General features: G+C 43.3%; 1 protein-coding gene across 1 annotated transcript in view; it reads left to right on the top strand.

Annotated features, from left to right (window-relative positions):
• The first annotated feature begins 6,805 nt into the window (after positions 1-6,805).
• Positions 6,806-22,916, top strand: part of LOC126267683 (facilitated trehalose transporter Tret1-like) — a 50,867-nt gene continuing 34,756 nt past the window's right edge. The window contains exon 1 of the mRNA XM_049972985.1: positions 6,806-7,018. Coding sequence (XP_049828942.1) covers positions 6,806-7,018 — 213 coding nt within the window. The remainder of the gene's footprint in view (positions 7,019-22,916) is intronic.

Consider the following 22,916-nt stretch of genomic DNA (forward strand, 5'->3'; position numbering starts at 1 on the left):
AGTGCAGTACAGTACGCAACAAATGCAGAACTACATAATGATGGAGACTGAAGTACAAAGGGCGTTCAAAAAGTTTTGCACAGTCGTCTGTAATTTTTTTTATTTTTTGCAAGAGGAGAATGAAATTTTTTTTGAACATACTTGGAACATTTAGCTATAAGTTGGTATATAAAAGTATTTTAGTTTATTTACAGGTGAGCTATGATGGGCCGTGAAGTAGATGGCAGGTTGCAACAAAGGTCGGTGATGGAGTTCCTCTTCAAGACCGGTGATGACTGTGCCACGACGATTCACTGGAAGTTGCTCCCTATTTATGGGGAGGACACAGTGGATCGTAGCAGTATCCAGAAGTGGTTGCAGGGGTTTAAAGAAGGTTATTTCTCTCTACTGAGCAATCCACGACGTGGTAGACCATCGACGGCAGTGAGTGAGGTGAATAAGGAGACCATTGATCAAATCATCCAAAATGACAGATGTGTGACGACACGACAGCTTTCTGAAATGACTCGTTTGTCGTTGGGTAGTGTGGTATCACCGGTACAGTCACTAGAGTACAGAAAAATCTGTGCACGTTGGGTGCCTGGATTATTGATCAGAGAAATGAAAACGACGAGGATGAATGTGTGCGAGGGTCTCATGAATACTTTTCTGAAGAGTGGAAACAGTGTTTTGAAGGCGTCATTACCCAGGATGAAACATGGTTGTTTTGTCCGAACCTGAGAGCAAAACCCAATCCATGGAGTGGCGTCATCCGGGTTCCCCTCGGAGAAGAAACTAAGACTTTCACGAACAGCAGGCCGAAAGGTGATGGATTCCTCCTTCTGGAATCAGTGTGGTGTTATTTTCATTGAATTTTTGGAACCTGGCTCCACAATTAACCGGGATCGTTACTGTTTGTCATTGGACAAGCTGCGACGTGCCATAAAGACCCACAGACCACAGCTTTAGGGTCAGCTCATCAGACTACACCATGACAATGCCCTTATGCCGCAAGAGAAAATCAGGAAAATGGGTTGGAAAATTGTTCCTCACTCTCCCTACAGTGCGGACTTGGCTCCGTCTGATTTTTACCTCTTTGGTCGTCTGAAGGCCCAACTGAGGGACTGATAGTGAGAAAGACCTATTTTCCTGTGTTAAGCGATGGTGTAAAAGTTAGTCCCCAGAATTTTACCAAAGTGCATTTACATCATGGAAAGAACGTTGGGCCAGATGCGGCACAGCTGATGGATGCTTCATTGAGTAGGCTCAGTGTATAGCTAAATGTTCCAAGTATGTTCACAAAAAATTGCACTCTCCTCCTGCAAAAAATAAAAAAAAGAGACGAGTGTGCAAAACTTTCTGAACACCCTTTGTAATAAATAAAATTTATACCATTTTTATATTTTTACATACTGTTTCAGCCTACGTCATTATTTTGGGTAATTGGGAAACTCAGTATGTTTCAGGAACATCAACTGTATATGATTAAATGCAGAATTGTTCTCTCACTGGGGTTGTTCAAACTGGCGACCACCATGATAACAAAAGGGTGTGTCTGCGATCGACTGTCTTGCACGCTCAAGAATCCTACGAGTTTTGCGTATTACTATCGTGGCGGCGACAATGCTAAGTAACCAAGCCCATGTGACTATCGACTGAATTATCATAATCTAAGCTCATTCACGAGTCTCAGAAGAAGAATATTCCATTGGTGTCATTTCTGGCCATCGAATAGTCCACGGAAAGAACCAGTTCAAACGACCATTGTTGTCCAAACGAAATGAGCAACTGGAGACGATGCGTCTCTTGTACCAAAGTACTCGGAAAATATCAAGGTGTAATCTCCGAAGTTTTGTCAGTGGACCTCTGTTTCGCTCTGTATACGCAAGGTGACCCTTCTAAGACTCGTCAGGCGCATTTTCTCTGATCTTTCGGCGACTATTTGCAATTTCGTCATTTGGAATAAGTATCTGGAGTCAGCCCAAACGAACACTGCCCATCGCGTCTTCCATGCGGTACCCAGTGTCGACGGAAAGCGTCGGTTTACTTCCCATTAGAAAGAAAATGATATTTAAAGCGTAAATTTATGTGACTGTTCGATAGCGCTGTCCCTAACTAGCGTAGTGGGGTATTTGTTTTATCGGTATGCATTAAGAGGACAGTAACAGAGAATGAATAACCAGTACTCCACCAGCGACCGAGCTGCGCTGCTGCATGGCATAAGCAATCTGAACAGGCCAGACCAATGTTGTCACTGCTGGAGTACTGGCTATTCTTTGTGCTCTAGTGTCCGTGAACAAACACCGATAAAACGAATATCGCACTAAGCTAATTAAGGGGCACTCTGTAGAATGGCCATATAAATTCCGCTTCGAAATCGTTTTGTTGCCGTCGACACTGGACGTTGCATAAAAGACGTGATGAGTACTTTTTTTGTTTTGCCTGACTAGCCACGCTTTGAAAAAACGAAATTGCAAATATCCGCCGAAACATCAGAGAAAGCGCCTGACGTTTCTGAGAACGGACGCCCGGTATTATTTTACAGGAAATGATAGTATGCCGAACTTGTAGATGCTGTACTCCAAAACGAGTCCGCACTTACGCCAGCCAACTGCCGCAAGAAGTTTTAACCAAAATCCAAAACAAATCCCTCGAACATAAACCTTGTCCAGTAATCGGAAGAAAAATAGGTCACACTAGTCTACAAAAAGGGTAGCAGAAGTAATGTACAGAACTACCGTTAAGTATCACTGCATACACTATGTGTTGTAGCATCTTACAACATAACCTAAGCCCAAACGTAATGAGGTATCTCAAACAGAATGACCTCTTTGCTACACAGCATGAATTCTGAAAACATCGATTACACGAAGCCCGACTGACATTTTCCTTACGTGACGTTCTCAAATCCATGAAATGTTTGGTAGATGCAGTATTTCATGATTTAAGAAAATCGTTTTTCTCAATACCACAATTCGCTTATTATCGGAAATATGTTCGTACAGGATATCAAGCGGACTTTGTGACTGGACTGAGAATTTCTTAGTAGGGAGAAAGTAGAATATTACTTTGGATGGAGAGTGCTCCCCGGTAGTGTGTTTGCATCCTTGCTGTTCATGTTATGTGATGCATAACAATAATATTAATAGTAACGTAAGATTTTTCGCATATGATAGTCTGAAAAACGTTGCATCTTCGTAAAAATTTAAAGTGGTGCAAAAATCGTCAACTAGCTTTAAATGTTCAGAGATGCAAAATTTTGCAGTTCAAAAAACGCAAAACGTAGTATCTTACGAACACAATAGTCAACGAGTCAGAGCTGGAACTGGTCAGCTCATATGAATAACTGAGTTTAATATTTTGTAGCGATATGAAATCGAACAGTCGTAAGTAAAGCAGGCGATAGTTTTGGTAGAATGCTAGACAAATGCAGTCAATCTATGTCGGATATTGCTTACAAAAGATTCGTGCAATAGCCGACTGCCGTGACCGAGCGGTTCTGGGTGCTTCAGTACAGAACCGCGCGACTGCTATGGTCGCAGGTTCGAATCCTGCCTCTGGCATGGATGTGTGTGATGTCCTTGGGTTAGTTAGGTTTAAGTAGTTCTAAGTTCTAGGGGACTGATGACCTCAGCTGTTAAGTCCCATAGTGCGGAAACCTTACAGTACAGTGGTACGCCGACGATATCTAGGCCCCGTTTGTTGCCCTTCTACATCCATACTCCGCAAGCCACATGACGGTGTGTGGCGGAAGGTACTTTGAGTACCTCCATCGGTTCTCCCATCTATTCCAGTCTCGTATTGTTCGTGAAAAGAAAGATTGTCGGTATGCCTCTTGTGGGCTCCAATCTCTCTGATTTATCCTCATGGTCTGTTCGCGAGATATACGTAGGAGGGAGGATATACTCCTTGACTCCTCGGTGAAGGTATGTTCTCGAAACTTCAACAAAAGCCCGTACCGAGCTACTGAGCGTCTCTCCTGCAGAGTCTTCCACTGGAGTGTATCTATCATCTCCGTGACGCTTTTGCAATTCCTAAATGAAACTGTACCGAAGCGCGCTGCTCTCCGTTGGATCATCTCTATCTCTTCTATCAACCCTATCTGGTACGGATCCCACACTGCTGAGCAATATTCAAGCAGTGGGCGAACAAGTGTACTGTAACCTACTTCCTTTGTTTTCGGACTGCATTTCCTTAGGATTCTTACAATGAATCTCAGTCTGGCATCTGCTTTACCGACGATCAACTTTATTTGATCATTACATTTTAAATCACTCCTAATGCGTACTGCCGTATAATTTATGGAATTAACTGGTTCCAGTTGCTGACCTGCTATATTGTAGATAAATGATAAGGGATCTTTTTTTTCTGCGTATTCGCAGCACATTACACTTGTCTACATTGAGATTCAATTGCCATTCCTTGCATTTCAGTACAATTTTCCATTGTTACAACCTCTCGATACACTACAGTATCATCCAGAAAAAGCCTCAGTGAACTTCCGATGTTATCCAAAAGGTCATTTTATGTATATTGTGAATAGCAATGGTCCTACGAGACTCCCCTGCGGCACATCTGAAATCACTCTTACTCCGCAAGACTTCTCTACATTGAGCATGATATGGTGCGTTCTGTTATCTGGGAACTCTTCAATCCAATCACACAATATTGGTCTGATAGTCCACATGCTCTTACTTCATGGCAAACCACCCTGGCCTTACATTTCAGCGAAATAACGCCCACCAGTACACGACCACAGTTTCCACTACTTATCTTCGTGCTTCCCAAACCCTAACTTGGCCAGCAGTGTCACCGGATTTCTCTCCAGTTGAGAACGTATGGGGCATTATGGAGAGGGCTCTCCAGCCAGCTCTAGATTTGGACGATATAACGCGCCACTGGAGCGAATTTGACACGACATCTCTCAGGAGAACACCCAATAACTCTATCGATCAGTGCCAATCTGAATAACTGTTTACAAACGGACCAGGAGGAGGACCCATGTGTAATTAGGCTGCTCGATTTGCGAAGTTCCTTTTCTTGAATAGATCACCCAGTATTTCTGAAAGTATAATCGTAGTCTGTACATCAGATGTAACGATTCCCGTCCCATTCGGATGATTCCTTCGTGTTGCGTCTTTTTGTCTCAGGGCGTGTTAGCTTTTTCAGGTTTTACTTGTTAATCAGTACTGTTTATTCACATTGTCCCTACTCACATTCAATAATTTTAATTCTTTTAATTCTATTTCATTATTATTTGTCATATTAAAATTCATTTTTACGTAACTGCCATGTAAAACATTAAGTACTCGTGAGACTCTAACCTGATGGAAGAGAAGGTGTTAACACCCTAAACAGGTGAGGTTAAAGAGACAAATACACTACTGGCCATTAAAATTGCTACACCATGGAGATAACGTGCTACAGATGCAAAATTTAACCGACAGGAAGAAGATGCTGTGATATGCAAATGATTAGCTTTTCAGAGCATTCACACAAGGTTGGCGACACCTACAACTTGCTGACACGAGGAACGTTTCCAACAGATTTCTCGTACACAAACAGCAGTTAACCGGCGTTGCCTGGTGAAACATTGTTGTGATGCCTCGTGCAAGGAGGAGAAATGTGTCCCATCACGTTTTCGACTTTGATAAAGGTCGGATTGTAGCCTATCGCGATTGCGGTTTATCGTGTCGCGACATTGCTGCTAGCGTTGGTCGAGATCCAATTACTGTTGGCAGAATATGGAATCGGTGGGTTCAGGAGGGTATTACGGAACGGCCTCGTATCACTAGCAGTCGAGATGACAGATATCCTATCCGCATGGCTGTAACGGATCGTGCAGCCACGTCTCGATCCCTGAGTCAACAGATGGGGACGTCTGAAAGACAACAAGCATCTGCACCAACAGTTCGACGACGTTTGCAGCAGCTCGGAGACCATGGCTGCGGTTACCCTTGACGCTGCATCACAGACAGAACTGCCTGCGATGGTGTACTCGACTACGAACCTGGGTGCACAAAAGGCAAAACGTCATTTTTTCGGATGAATCCAGGTTCTGGTTACAGCATCGCGGTAGTCGCACCCGTGTTTGGCACATTGGAAGCGTGTATTCTTCATCGCCGTACTGGCGTATCAACCGGCGTGATGGTATGGGGTGCCATTGGTTACACGTCTCGGTCACCTCTTTTTCGCATTGACGGCACTTTAAACAGTGGACGTTACATTTCAGGTGTGTCACGACCCGTGGTTCTACCCTTCATTCGATCCCTGCGTAAGCCTACATTTCAGCAGGATAATGCACGACCGCATGTTGCAGGTCCTGTACGGGCCTTTCTGGATACAGAAAGTGTTCGACTGCTGCCTGACCAGTACATTCTCCAGATCTCTCACCAACTGAGAACGTCTGGTCAATGGTGGCCGAGCAACTGGCTCGTCACAATACGCCAGTCACTACTCTTGATGATCTGTGGTATAGTGTTGAAGCTGCATCGGCAGCTGCACCTGTACACGCCATCCAGGCTCTGTTGGACTCAATGCGCATGCGTATCAAGGCCGTCACTACGGCCAGAGTTGGTTGTTCTGGGTACTGGTTTCTCATGATCTATACATCCAAATTGCGTGAAAATGTAATCACATGTCGGTTCTAGTATAATATATTTGTCCAATGAATACATGTTTGTCATCTGCATTTCTTCTTGGCGTAGCAACTTTAATGGCCAGTAGTGTGAATGCAATAAATAAATGACACTAGTGTGTACGAGTGAGCGCGGGTGAGTGATTGCAGCGTGTTCCCACAGCGACTCTGACGTACCTCATGAGCGGCATGGTCTCCGGCTGGGCGTCGCCCATTCTGCCGCGCCTGCAGGAGCCGGGCTCGTGGCTGCCGCTCACTGCGGACGAGGCTTCCTGGATCATCTCCTGCCTCACCATATCGACCGTGCCTTCCAAAATAGGGGTGCCCTTCATCGTCGACGTCGTCGGCCGCAAGTGGCTGCTCATCGCATCCGGGCTGCCGGTGTTTGTCAGCTGGATCATGGTCTGTACTGAATTCAATCCCTCTTTTCACTTTGGGGACTAAGGCAAGACTGCCACTATTAACAACGGTATTCCTTGGGGAACTTAATTTCACATAAAATTGTAGATAGAATTGCTGTGAAAATGTGAAGAAACCAAGGAAAAATTGGGAAAGGGAATTAATATTAAGAGGAGGTCTATGCGTGAAGCGTTCAGTGAATTCGAAAGTAAAATTCTATGTATCGAATTGACACAAAATCCTAGGAAGTTCTGGTTCTGGCCTTACGATAAATCAGTAAGTGGATCGAAACAACATATCTAGACATCCTGGGATGATAATCGCATCGAAACAAAGGATGACACTCGTAAAGCTGAAATACAAAACACTATTTTTCCAAAGCTGTTTCACACAGGAAGACCGCACTGCAGCTCCTTCGCTAAATCCTCGTACGAAAGAAAAAAATGGCTGACATCGAAATAAGTGTCCAAGGAATAGAAAAGCAACTGGAATCGCTCAACAGAGGAAAGTCCACTGGACCTGACGGGATACCAATTCGATTTTACACAGAGTACGCGAAAGAACTTGCCCTCCTAACAGCCGTGTACCGCAAGTCTCTAGAGGAACGGAGGGTTCCAAATGATTGGAAAAGAGCACAGGTACTCCCAGTTTTCAAGAAGGGTCGTTGAACATATGCGCAAAACTATAGGCCTATATCTCTGACATCGATCTGCTGTACAATTTTAAAACATTTTTGCTCGCGTATCCTGTCATTTCTGGCAACCCAGAATTTACTCTGTAGGAATCAACATGGATTCCGGAAACAGCGATCGTGTGAGACCCAACTTGCTTTATTTGTTTATGAGACCCAGAAAATATTAGATACAGGCTCCCAGGTAGGTGCCATTTTCCTTTATTCCGGAAGGCGTTCGATACAGTTCCGCACTGTCGCCTGATAAAGTAAGAGCCTACGGAATATCAGACCAGCTGTGTGGCTGGACTGAAGAGTTTTAGCAAACAGCATGTTGTTCTGAATGGAGAGACGTCTACAGAAGATATCTCAGTTGTTGACAATAAATGTCAGCAGTGATGGTTACATCTCGCAAAAGTAATTCTTAGTACCTGACACTGTCGCTGTTCCACCAGATACATAACATTATCTTTTGTGGTTGCACGCACGTCTTTGTATGGGGAGCTGCTGCTTTGTTTGGGCTCAGCAATTCCTTGCTTTCTCTTATTTTAGCATAAAGACAACATTTCTCGTCACCAATAACGATACAGGATAGGAGTGGTCGATGATTTTCATGAGCCAGTTGATGACGAGCTAGCAGAGATCTTCTAATCTTTGCGATTTTGTCTTAGAGTGTGCGGTACCCATACAACTGATTTTGGAATCCTCCCTGTTGCATGAAAATGTAGCAGCATGGTGCAATGATCATAGCTCATCATATTTGCCAGTTCTCGAGTTTACTGGCGTAGATCATTGTGGATTAATGTGTTTAAGCGACCTTGATCAAACGCCGATGATCTTCCTGAATGTGCAGAGTCACATATGTTAAAATCATCCTCCTTAAAACGAGAAAGCCATTTTCTTGCCGTGCTCTGGCTAATGGCATTATCCCCGTACACGGTGCAAATGTTTCTGGTTGCCGCCGCTCTTGTCATCCGTCTGCTGAACAAAAACAGAAAAATATGTCGGAAATGTTCCTATTTACTCAATTGGCCTCCATTTTCTAGCATCCACGGTGTTTCTCAAAGAAAATGAGTCCTATTTACGGGACAGTACAGCTTGCCATGCAGCTTGACAAGCAAGACAACAACTTGCCATGTAGGTGATAGAACATTTCGATCATATAATCCAGATATTCAGAAAGTTTGTAAAAAAAATGCCTAATAAGAATTTTTTTAAATTCTCAGTTTCATGTTTTATTGTAGAGTAGAGCTTGTTGAATACCTTCCCAAGCTAGTTGTAGAACCATGCCACAACCTAGACAAGGAGATAGATCCTAGATGAAAACTATTTTTGTGTCTTTTATTGTGGCTGTCTAAACCAAAATTCGGCCGAAACTAATTTTTGTTGTAGACAATGACAGCATTAAGGAACGACTGAACTGTATCAATTACAAGTGGGTTAAAAGGATTTCTGCAATGTGTACAGTTATGTATTTTACACAGTATTCCTATGCTCGCTTCTGCTGAATAAACACATTATTTGCTCTAGATCCACTCCACGGAATACCATTCCATAGGACAACTGCGCTTCTAAAGGTATAACACGCGGAATTGAGCTTCGTATGTTGACTGCGTTTTAACTTGGTATCCAGCAGGAAAAAAGGGTTCAAATGACTCTAAGCACTATGGGAATATTTGAGGTCATCAGTCCCCTAAACGTAGAACTACTTAAACCTAACTAACCTAAGGACATCACACACATCCATGCCCGAGGCAGGATTCGAACCTGCGACCATAGCAGCAGCGCCGTTCCACACTGAAGGGCCTAGAACCACTCGGCCACAGCGGCCGGCCAGTATCCAGCCGGACACCAAGTTATTTTTTACAATGTGTTTCATTGGCGTATGGTACTAACAGGTCACTACTGATGTTTTGGAACTGCATGAGTCTTTGCGAGAATAAAGCACGAGCTACTTTTATGCGTCTCCAGCGAAATCTCAGCTGTGTCTGTTGAGGCTGAATCAATCTACAAGTGTTAACCACTGAAAATGCCTCATCAAAGCGACTTTAGTTCCAGGACAAAATCTGCAAATACTATTTCAAAAGCTGAAGGCATTACAACCCTGTCCTGAACAAATTATTACGGTGTTACACAAATGCACATTCTGGAGACAGTGCCTACAATGAAAATTACACTGAGGTGACAAAAGTCATGAGATACCTCTTAATGTTGTGTCGGACCTGCTGTTTCCCGTAGTTGTGAAGGCTGTCGGCCACTGCACTGTCCGTGGTGAAAGGCATGTCTGAAATTTAATATACTCGGCAGCATCTCGACGTGGCATGGACTCCACAAGCCGTTGGAAATCCCCTGCAGAAATACTGAGCAATGTTGCATCTACAGAATGCAGCCTCTACAGCCGTCTGTAATTGCGAAAGTGTTGCCTATGCAGGATTTTCTGCACGAGCTGCCCTCTCGATTACATCACATAAATGTTAGACGGGATTCAAGTGGGCGATTTGGGTGTCCAAACCATTCGTTCTAACTGTCCAGAATGTTCTTCAAACCAATAGCGAACAATTGTGGCACAGCTACGTAGCGCGTTGTCATCCAGCAAAATTCCCTCACAAATGACTGAAAATGGTTTGCAAGTAGGCGAATATAGCCATTTTCAGCCACAATCGGATCAGTTGGACGGGGGATCCAATCCGTTCCACGTATACACAGCCCACACCATTATGGAATAACCACCAGCTTGCACAGTGCCTTGTTGACAACTTGGGTCCATGGCTTCCTGGGGTTACCAACTAAATAAATGTCGTGTAGCTAGGGCCTTCCTTCAGGTAGATCATTCACCGGGTACAGGTCTTTCGAGTTGACGCCACTGCGGTGACCTGCTACAGATTTCAATGCTGAGCCATCAACAAGTGTCAGCGTGCGAACCATTCAACGAAACATCATCGATATGGGCTTTCGGAGCCGAAGGCCCACTCGTGTACCCTTGATCACTGCACGACACAAAGCTTTGCGTCTCGCCTGGGCCGTTAACGCCGACATTTTACTGTTGATGACTGGAAACATGTTGCCTGGTCGGACAAGTCTCTTTTCAAATTGTATCGAGCGGATGGACGTGTACAGATATGGAGATAACCTCATGAATCCATGTACCCCGCATGTCAGCAGGCAACTGTTTAAACTGGTGAAGGCTATGTAATGGTGTGGGGAGTGTGCAGTTGGAGTGATGTGGGACCGTTGACGCGTCTAGATACGACTCTGACAGGTGAAATGCACGTAAGCATCATGTCTGATCACCTGCGTCCATTGACGTCCATTGTGCATTCCGACGGACTTGGGCAATTCCAGCAGGACAATGCGGCACCCTACACGTCCAGAATTGCTACAGAGTTGTTCTAGGAACACTCTTCTGAGTTTAAACACTTCCGCTGGCCACAACACTCCTCAGACATGAACATTATTGAGCATATCTCGGATGCCTTGCATCGTACTGATCTCTACCCTGTCGTACGCATACGGATTTATGGACAGCGGTGCAGGCTTCATGGTGTCAGTTCTCTCCAACACTACTTCAGACATTAGTCGAGTCCATGCCATGTCGTGTTGCGAAACTTCCACGTGTTTGCGGGGACCCTACACGATAATAGAGAGGTGTACCAGTGTCTTTGGCTCTTCAGTGTAGTTTCGAACGAGTTTTCGCCATTCTGTTCCCTGTTTTTTGTTTGGGAGGAAGTCTCGTCTGATCCGTTTCTCGCTTCTTTCCGTTGTCGATGCGAGGTGGTTCGGGGTTTCTACGGTGAAGATCATGCGTCAGATTTTTTTAGTTAATTGCCGTGACATCTATGACTACGTAAAGATGATTTCAGATGTTCGTTCTAAATATTCGCACAGGTTGTTCTGCAATCTCATTGAGTTCAGACCTTGGAGTGGTGTCCTACCTTGAAGTACACCGCAGGTTCATAGTTTCTTTCACTTTTTTATGGAATGGAACTTGCAGGAATAGCACTTCTGGAACAAAGGATTTAGAGAAGAGGTGCTTAGCCACAGCGCGATGGACTATTTCCAGAATGAATTTTCACTCTGCAGAGGAGCGATGCGCTGATATTGTAAGCTTTCTATAAAAATGTATCTGTAAATGAAAATCCTGAATATCCTTTTTCAAAAACTAACTCCTAGTGTAACGTTTGCTTTAGATACCGTATTCAGCTGCTAAACATTACTGACTGTTGGTTGGCTCTGTGTTGCGCATATGTGAACAGAATCTTGAAACAGAAACATAAACTCACTGAAGTACTGAATTTGAAACAATGAAAACAAACCTAAACCAAAGTAACAAATTTCGTACTCAGTGAAAAGCGTTTAACTGAAACTCAGTGGTGAAGTACATAATGAAAGCTGCTTGACATGAAGTGCAATTTCTGACTTGAAATGTCCACAAAAATAAAATACTGCTCCAGGCTGAACAAAAATAACTGACTGACATTACGTAAACCATTCATTGCAAATTAATCGCCGGCCGTAGTAGTCGAGCAGTTCTAGGCGCTACAGTCTAGACCCACGCGACAGTTACAGTCGCAGGTTCGAGTCCTGTCTCGGGCATGGATGTGTGTGATGTCCTTAGGTTATTTAGGTTTAAGTTGTTCTACGTTCTAGGGGACTAATGACCTCAGAAGTGGCCGGCCGCGGTGGTCTCGCGGTTAAGGCGCTCAGTCCGGAACCGCGCGACTGCTACGGTAGCAGCTTCGAATCCTGCCTCGGGCATGGATGTGTGTGATGTCCTTAGGTTAGTTAGGTTTAAGTAGCCCTAAGTTCCAGGGGTAGCCGGCACGGTAGCTCAGCGAGTTCGGTCAGAGGGTTTAGCTACCCTCTGCAATAAAAAAAAAAACTGAGTGAACGGTTCAACGAACAACCTGAACGGATGTCATGAGGCGTCCGCCCCGATCATATACAACGAACAAAATGAGATAAAAAGAAAAATAGGGGTAGCGTCTTTGATTCATAATCAAAACGTCTTCGGTCCCGGGTTCGATCTCCGCCACTGCCTAAATTTTAGTAAGTAATCAGCATTGGCGGCCGAAGACTTCCGGCATAAGAATCAGCCTCATTCTGCCAACGGCCTTGTCAAAGAGGGCGGAGGAGCGGATAGAGGTTCAGGGCACTCTCTTGTCCTAGGGGTGGGAAATTGCCCCTAAAGGCGGAAGAACCAGCAATGGTCAACGAAATCAGGATGTAGAAGGCAATGGAAACCACTGCATTAAAGACACGTAACGTGTATCCACAGGACATGTGGCCTGTAGTTGAAGAAGTGTCACGATGATCTCTCCATTGGCAAAAGATTCCGGAATAGTCCCCCATTCGGATCTCCGGGAGGGGACTGCCAAGGGGGAGGTTACCATTAGAAAAAGATTGAATAATCAACGAAAGGATAATGTTCTACCAGTCGGGGCGTGGAATGTCAGAAGCTTGAACGTGGTAGGGAAACTAGAAAATCTGAAAAGGGGAATGCAAAGGCTCAATCTAGATATAGTAGGGGTCAGTAAAGTGAAGTGGAAGGAAGACAAGGATTTCTGGTCAGATGAGTATCGGGTAATATCAACAGCAGCAGAAAATGGTATAACAGGTGTAGGATTCGTTATGAATAGGAAGGTAGGACAGAGGGTGTGTTACTGTGAACAGTTCAGTGACCGGCTTGTTCTAATCAGAATCGACAGCAGACCAACACCGACAACGATAGTTCAGGTATACATGCCGACGTCGCAAGCTGAAGATGAACAGATAGAGAAAGTGTATGAGGATATTGAAAGGGTAATGCAGTATGTAAAGGGGGACGAAAATCTAATAGTAATGGGCGACTGGAATGCAGTTGTAGGGGAAGGAGTGGAAGAAAACGTTACAGGAGAATATGGGCTTGGGACAAGGAATGAAAGAGGAGAAAGACTAATTGAGTTCTGTAACAAGTTTCAGCTAGTAATAGCGAATACCCTGTTCAAGAATCACAAGAGAAGGAGGTATACTTGGAACAGGCCGGGAGATACGGGAAGATTTCAATTAGATTACATCATGGTCAGACAGAGATTCCGAAATCAGATACTGGATTGTAAGGCGTACCCAGGAGCAGATATAGACTCAGATCACAATACAGTAGTGATGAAGAGTAGGCTGAAGTTCAAGACATTAGTCAGGAAGAATCAATACTCTAAGAAGTGGGATACGGAAGTTCTAAGGACTGACGAGATACGTTTGAAGTTCTCTAGCGCTATAGATACAGCAATAAGGAATATCGCAGTAGACAATACAGTTGAAGAGGAATGGACGTCTCTAAAAAGGGCCATCACAGAAGTTGGGAAGGAAAACATAGGCACAAGGAAGGTAGCTGCGAAGAAACCATGGGTAACAGAAGAAATTCTTCAGTTGATTGATGAAAGGAGAAAGTACAAACATGTTCCGGGAAAATCAGGAATACAGAAATACAAGTCGCTGAGGAATGAAATAAATATGAAGTGCAGGGAAGCTAAGACGAAATGGCTGCAGGAAAAATGTGAAGACATCGAAAAAGATATGATTGTCGGAAGGGCAGACTCAGCATACAGAAAAGTCAAAACAACCTTTGGTGACATTAAAAGCAACGGTGGTAACATTAAGAATGCAACGGGAATTCCACTGTTAAATGCAGAAGAGAGAGCAGATAGGTGGAAAGAATACATTGAAAGCCTCTATAAGGGTGAAGATTTGTCTGATGTGATAGAAGAAGAAACAGGAGTCGATTTAGAAAAGACAGGGGATCCAGTATTAGAATCGGAATTTAAAAGAGCTTTGGAGGACTTACGGTCAAATAAGGCAGAATGGATAGATAACATTCCATCAGAATTTCTAAAATCATTAGGGGAAGTGGCAACAAAACGACTATTCACGTTGGTGTGTAGAATATATGAGTCTGGCGACATACCATCTGACTTTCGGTAAAGCATCATCCACACAATCCCGAAGACGGCAAGAGCTGACAAGTGCGAGAATTATCGCACAATCAGCTTAACAGCTCATGCATCGAAGCTGCTTACAAGAATAATATACAGAAGAATGGAAAAGAAAATTGAGAATGAGCTAGGTGACGATCAGTTTGGCTTTAGGAAAAGCAAAGCAACGAGAGGGCAATTCTGACGTTACGGCTAATAATGGAAGCAAGGCTAAAGAAAAGTCAAGACACGTTCATAGGATTTGTCGACCTGGAAAAAGCGTTCGACAATATAAAATGGTGCAACCTGTCCGAGATTCTGAAAAAATTAGGGGTAAGCTATAGGGAGAGACGGGTCATATACAATATGTACAACAACCAAGAGGGAATAATAAGAGTGGACGATCAAGAACGAAGTGCTCGTATTAAGAAGGGAGTAAGACAGGGCTTTGCCTTTCGCCCCTACTCTTCAATCTGTACATCGAGGAAGCAATGATGGAAATAAAAGAAAGGTTCAGGAGTGGAATTAAAATACAAGGTGAAAGGATATCAATGAAACGATTCGCTGATGACATTGCTATCCTGAGTGAAAGTGAAGAAGAATTAAAGGATCTGCTGAACGGAATGAACAGTCTAATGAGTACACAGTATGGTTTGATAGTAAATCGGAGAAAGACTAAGGTAATGAGAAGTAGTAGAAATGAGAACAGCGAGAAACTTAACATCTGGATTGATGGTCACGAAGTCAATGAAGTTAAGGAATTCTGCTACCTAGGCAGTAAAATAACCAATGTCGGATGGAGCAAGGAGGACATCAAAAGCAGACTCGCTATGGCAAAAAAGGCATTTCTGGCCAAGAGAAGTCTACTAATATCAAATACCGGTCTTAATTTGAGGAAGAAATTTCTGAGGATGTACGTCTGGAGTACAGCATTGTGTGGTAGTGAAATATGGACTGTGGGAAAACCGGAACAGAAGAGAATCGAAGCATTTGAGATGTGGTGCTATAGACAAATGTTGAAAATTAGGTGGACTGATAAGGTAAGGAATGAGGAGGTTCTACGCAGAATCGGAGAGGAAAGGAATATGTGGAAAACACTGATAAGGAGAAGGGACAGGATGATAGGACATCTGCTAAGACATGAGGGAATGACTTCCATGGTACTAGAGGGAGCTGTAGAGGGCAAAAACTGTAGAGGAAGACAGAGATGGGAATACGTCAAGCAAATAATTGACGACGTGGGTTGCAAGTGCTACTCTGAGTTGAAGAGGTTAGCACAGGAAAGGAATCCGAGGTGGGCCGCTTCAAACCAGTCAGTAGACTGATGACAAAAAAAAGTGGGACTGATGACCACAGATGTTAAGTCCCATAGTGCTCAGAGCCATTTGAACCATTTTTGAACCTCAGAAGTTAAGTCCCATAGTTCTCAGAGCCATTTGAACCAAATCAATCTGCTTGCTTAGCACAACACCTGAATTCTGATAAGAACTCTTTCCTGATAAGAATGCAAAGTGAGTTCCGCCCTGAAATAAAAGTAACTTGTCTCACACTTAGCAGGTTGTTTTGTGTCTGGTGTACTGACGTTCTCGAAAGTAAATAGAAATCAACAGACACAGCAGCTAAAGAAAAAACTACTCACTACAGAATTTGTTTTCTTGCAGGTCAGTAACAATCTGTGGCTTCGTGTGGCGTAAGGTGCATTGCACACATGACAAAGCATTCAAAACTTTACTACGAATGACGAAGGAGAATTTTACGTAAAAGAAAGTCGTTCTCGAAAAATTAAAGTCTGAACGTAAGAAGACCCTAATAGTCAACGAAATTCTCTCAATAAAAAAAAATTATGGACTCTCCCAACAACTGTGTTATTTGTAACATCATCAAAAGAAATATATCAAATTAACCCTAATCATGAATGTCACCAGTTTTGTAAGGGAGAAAGATTTCTTCAATGAATACCTCTGCAAACAAGCATTTCATTCATGTGCATGCATTGGTTACATTGAAAAATTCCTCCCAGCGTAGCGTGCGCTGGTGTGAAACTTCCTGGCAGGTTAAAACTGTACGTCTGACCAGTACTCGCACCTGGGACCTTTGCCTTTCGCAGACAGTGATCTACCATTTGAGCTGTCGTCTAAACTGCTGTACGATCTCCCACCTTGTAAATTCCATTCCAGATGGTACAGCACTCCATATCCACCACACAGTTTTAATCTGCCGGATTTTTTCATTTCAATGTTTACATTGTTACAGAATGAAAATTCATTCTGGATACAATCCCCCAGGTTGTGGCTAAGCCATTTCACCGCAATATCCTTTCATGGCTATAGGAAAAAACGTTTCTGAAAAAGAGCAATTTGTTAACATCTCTCTATACACAAACTGAAGTCGTTTGGATGTGCAGGGTAATCTCAGGAACTGGTGTAGAGATTTTGATCCGGTTTTCTCTAATGAATCCACTGATTCACGAAATATTTCGTACAAATTGTCAGATTACGATAAATCAAGTTGAATGAGCTCTTCTATGCCACATTAACAAAATTCATGGTAGGTCCAAGCCCAAGGTTGTGACATTATTCGGCAAGTTATTCACATTTAATAAACAATTTTTAAAAAACAACTAAAATAATAAAACACAATGAAATAATCTTTTATAAATCAGTAGTTCTTACAACACTGTGTGAGCTGCTTGATTTCAGTGAAGTACCATGTCTTATCCAACTTAAAAACGATAACTTGACTTTTATTATACGTCCTCTCAAGTCATTCAACGTGCCCTGGCTCTGAAGTATTTCGGAAAACACCCCGCTCAACAATCCTCGAGTCAAGGGTTATAATAAAAGAGATATAACAGAATGTGAAATTCGTAGTGCATTGACATGAAGTTCAAAACGAACAGTCAAACGCAACAGATTCTCAGTCTGGGCCAACTGATCAGTGGATAGTTTAGAAATATCCTGGAGTGCGTACTCGGATTCGGTAAGTTAGCAAACAAGTCAGGGACTAACCTCTTCAGAATTTGAACATTTCTGCTCCTCATAGCCTGATGCAACCAACTCGCAAGGGATGACCTTTCCCATACTGCTCGTTTCCCGATCTAAACCCAATGTGCTTGAGCTAAGTTGTAACTCATTCAGCTGACCGAGCAATTGATTAACCACATCTTCTTGTTCCCTGCTAAACTGAAGGTACTTTAAATCGGCGAGACGTTTGTCCTAATGAAATAGTTGAGCCTGAACTCTAGATATCTGTTTACTTCGCCGATGGTGTAAGCGGAAACACGAAGAGGACTGCCCAACGGTGCACGTAGCCTTGCTGCCAGTTCCCCAACGTTGCCCTCAGTCAGCCGTTGCTGTAACGTGAGCTCATACTGTAGCTGCTCCTGCTTTAAATAGGTCACGCCAAGGCATTCTGTGCTCCATACTCCTGTGGTGTTTCCCTGTAACAAACCCGGTAAAATTTAGAAACGAGAAAATAATGGTTAAGGCAATTCAGATATGAAGCAATCAATGATGTCGACAAAGCAAGACGACGCCTCGTCGCATTAGCCGGTAAGAAATAACCATGCTCTGCGTAATCAGTTTAGTTCCAGCAAGCGGATTAACAGAAATTCGTGGAAGGCCTAGGTCCCAGGTTATGACGTCATTCCTTATTTGCCAAGTGATCCGCATTAACCAATTTTTTTAAAAACAACAACAGTATTACAACGCAATAAAATATTTTTTTTTAATGAGCCGTTCTTAGAACAATGAGTGGAATGCCTTGGATTCAAGAGAGTACCACAGCTTAACCAATTTAACAACGACAAGTACAAATTTAGTAACTGGTAAAATGTTTAAACAAATTTAAATTTCCAAGTTAACAGAATTGTTTAAATTACAAATTAAAATTGAAGACAGTCCTTTGAGATAGCAGACAAATTTAAGCGATACAAGAACCACCTAATGAACTGACTGACTGGGGAAAGCTTGCTACAGAAAGGGCACGGCACCAAAAGATATCCAAGGCAAAAGACAAAAATACGCGAGCTCGGAAAGATTTAGGCCCACGCGAACCAGAGAACAAACAATTCAATTCAAACAGCAGTCACATTGCCACAGGGCTGCTTCACACAGGGGAACGACAGCGGCCTGTCCCAAATGCAGTCCAGTAACATCGTGCGACCGTTGCACTCACCCTTGTCAGCCTGGGCCAATTGCACACATAGATTGCAAAAACAGCAGCTGACCCTTCAGGCAGCAGCAGGGCGCTCGTAAAATAAGAGTCACAACATAAGAAAATGTCTAGAAACACCAACAAGTCAAATATCACGATAACACACATGAAACAAGAAGTTACCTGAACAAGCAATCAGAATAATGTACAACAACAACTGGCGAACAGCGATTAACAGATTAAACTAAGAATTTCTAGAATAGTATAATTTAAAGACTGACGAGAGGCAAGAATAAGTATATTAACCTAAACAAGCTACAAACATCGTTTCAGAAGATTTTAAATAACAATTTTCAACTTCCTTCCAGGTTGCAATCCGGTTCTGTTAATAACGTCAGATACTAGTACAAAACGCCCCGCAGACCCAATGAGGCTCAAGGAATCAGGCAGGAAATCTCTCTTTACAACACTCGTTGTTGTTGTTGTTGTTGTTGTTGTGGTCTTCAGTCTTGAGACTGGTTTGATGCAGCTCTCCATGCTACTCTATAATGTGCAAGCTTCCTCATCTCCCAGTACCTACTGCAACCTACATCCTTCTGAATATGTTGGTCTCCCTCTATGATTTTTACCCTCCACGTTGCCCTCCAATACTAAATTGGTGATCCCTTGATGCCTCAGAATATGTCCTACCAACCGAACTTCTTCTAGTCAAGTTGAGCCCCAAATTTCTCTTCTCCCCAATTCTATTCAATACCTCCTCATTAGTTATGTGACCTACCCATCTAATATTCAGCATTCTTCTGTAGCACCACATTTCGAAAGCTTCTATTCTCTTCTTGTCTAAACCATTTATCGTCCACGTTTCACTTCCATACATGGCTACACTCCATACAAATACGACTTCCTGCCACTTAAATCTATACTCGATGTACACAAATTTCTCTTCTTCAGAAACGCTTTCCTTGCCATTGACAGTCTACATTTTATATCCTCTCTACTTCGACCATCACCACATATTTTGCTCCCTAAATAGCAAAACTCCTTTACTTCTTTAAGCGTGTCATTTCCTAATCTAAGTCCCTCAGCATCACCCGATTTAATTCGACTACATTCCATTATCCTCGTTTTGCTTTTGTTGATATTCTTCTTATGTCCTCCTTTCAAGACACTGTCCATTCCGTTCAGCTGCTCTTCCAGGTCCTTTGCTGTCTGACAGAATTACAATGTCATCGGCAAACCTCAAAGCTTTTATTTCTTCTCCATGGATTTTAATTTCTACTCCGAAATATTCTTTTGTTTCCTTTACAGCTTGATAAATATACGGATTGGATAACATCGGGGAGAGGCTACAACCCTGTCTCACTCTCTTCCCAACCACTGCTTCCCTTTAATGCCCCTCGACTCTTAAAACTGCCATCTGGTTTCTGTACAAATTGTAAATGGCCTTACACTTCCTGTGTTTCACCCCTGCCACCTTCAGAATTTGAAAGAGAGTATTCAAGTCAACATTGTCAAAAGCTTTCTATAAGTCTACAAATGCTAGAAACGGAGGTTTGCTTTTCCTTAATCTATTTTCTAAGATAAGACGAAGGGTCAGAATTGCCTCAGGTGTTCCAAATTTCTATGGAATCCAAACTGATCTTCCCCGAGGTCGACTTCTATCAGTTTTTCCATTCGTCTGTAAAGAATTCGTGTTAGTGTTTTGCAGCCATGGCTTATTAAACTGATAGTTCGGTAATTTTCACATCTGTCAACACCTGCTTTCTTTGGGATTGGAATTATTATATTTTTCTTGATGTCTGAGGGTATTTCGCCTGTCTCGTACATCCTGCTCACCAGATGGTAGAGTTTTGTTAGGCCTGGCTCTCTCAAGGCTGTCAATAGTTCTAATGGAATGTTGTCTACTCCTAGGGCCTTGTTTCGACTTAGGTCTTTCAGTGCTTTGTCAAACTCTTCATGCACTATCATATCTCCCATTTCATCTCCATCTACATCCTCTTCCATTTCCATAATATTGTCCTCAAGAACATCGCCCTTGTATAGACCCTCTATATACTCCTCCCACCTTTCTGCTTTCTGTTGTTTGCTTAGAACTGGGTTTCCATCTGAGCTCTTGATATTCATGCAAGTGGTTCTTTTTTCTCCATAGGTCTCTTTAATTTTCCTCTAGACAGTGTCTATCCTACCCCTAGTGATATACGCCTCTACATCCTTACATTTGTCCTCCAGCCATCCCCGTGTAGCTATTTTGCACTTCCTGTCGATCTCATTTTTGAGACGTTTGTATTCCCTTTTGCCTACTTCATTTACTGCATTTTTATATTTTCTCCTTTTATCAATTAAATTCAATATCTCTTCTGTTACCCACGGATTTCTATTAGCCCTCGTCTTTTTACCTACTTGATCCTCTGCTGCTTTCACTATTTCATCTCTCAAAGGTACCCATTCTTCTTCTACTGCATTTCTTTCCCCCATTCTTGTCAATCTTTCCCTAATGTTCTCCTTGAAACTCTCTACAACCTCTGGTTATGTCAGTTTATCCAGGTCGGATTCCCACCATTTTGCAGTTTCTTCATTTTTAATCTACAGTTCATAACCAATAGATTGTGGTCAGAGTCCACATCTGCCCCTGGAAATGGCTTACATTTTAAAACCTGGTTCCTAAATATCTGTCTTACCATTATATAATCTATGTGAATCCTTCCACCCAAGGGTGTCAAATAAAATTTCACAGCTGTCCAGCAATACACGCAATAGATGTGGCCATATTAGAATCTAAAGCATAATTAAAAGAGCATGTTAATCGTAATTATTCACAACAGCACCAATTCATACCGCATGTACAAACGGTTACAGTAATAATGTTAGACATCATTTGGCAAGGAGTATAACACTGTTAGAACCAAAAAATAAAAAATCTGTCGCCCTATCGTCACGGCCAGGGATCACAATTAAGTTACTTTTCAGGAAAGCAACTCAGTGTACACATAGGTGGCCAGGCTCAAAGATTTCTGTAAGTGATACAGATCACATTCTGGCGGATTCAGACTTCCCACCAAGCACGAATTCACAACTCGGGGAAGAACGTCGTAGGGCAGGCCAGTAACAACAGACAGCATGGTCTGACAACAGGAAAGATGTGTTCTTTCAGACCATCGGACTCGGCTAATAATAAGCAAAGTCGTTCCCATTGTAATGATCCCCTCAGAGCGATTTGGCGAAGACACCGACCACCGCCGCGTGACAGGACACGTTTCCTACAACCGACCTTCTTCCTCCTCGTACCCCGGTATCTGTTCGTTCCAAAATCGCCGCCTTCCAGACATTTCAATTCGGAAGACTCGGCGCAAGAGCGCTGTCTGGCGAGCAGAGGGAAAACGAACCAGAGATACGATCTACAGACCGCAATCGATGTGAGCCAACACAGCGCACGATTAGTGAAACTGTGAAAACGATGGCACTGCCACCTACTGAACAACCGTCTTAACTTTATGGAGCAGCAGTGTCTAGAGTTAGAAGAAGCAGCTGATCTTTCTCACCTCTGATAACTAGTTACGGACATGCGAGTTGCCTTAGTGACACAGAACTGATTGCAATCGTGTCAGAACAACTGCCCAGCGAAAAACTATGCGAGTCCAAAACCAGTGATTTTCAATTACTTACGCATAGAGTAAAACACAGCGTGGGATGCAGTTTTACTTTCCTTACTGAAGAACGTTTTACAGCAGCGGAGCAAATACGATCTCATTCCATTCCCCCCACCTCCTCCTTTTCCTTGAGACGGTACAGATCCTGTACACCTCCCGCAAACTCGATTCTCCTCACCCACTTGTGTCTCGCCCATCCTCTCCCGCCCCCGCTCGCTGCCACGCCTGTATTCCCACGTCCCACCCGGTCTCCATTTCTCTACCCTCCTTACCCTCTCCCAAGGTGGCTTCCCCCAGCTCCCCCTCCCTGATGATGTCCTCCTTCCCTCCATATACCCCTCCTACCAACTTTGATCCTCCTTCCCTCTTCCTGTCTCTGTTCCTTTGGGCACCCTCCCTCCCTCCTCCCTTTCTCCCCACTCCTCCCCCCGGGCTACCCCTCCCCTGTCCTTCTACTCCTCCTCCCATCTCTTCAGCCATTG

The sequence above is a fragment of the Schistocerca gregaria genome, chromosome 4 (genome assembly GCF_023897955.1).
Source record: "Schistocerca gregaria isolate iqSchGreg1 chromosome 4, iqSchGreg1.2, whole genome shotgun sequence".
In the NCBI taxonomy this organism is placed as follows: Eukaryota; Metazoa; Arthropoda; class Insecta; order Orthoptera; family Acrididae; genus Schistocerca; species Schistocerca gregaria.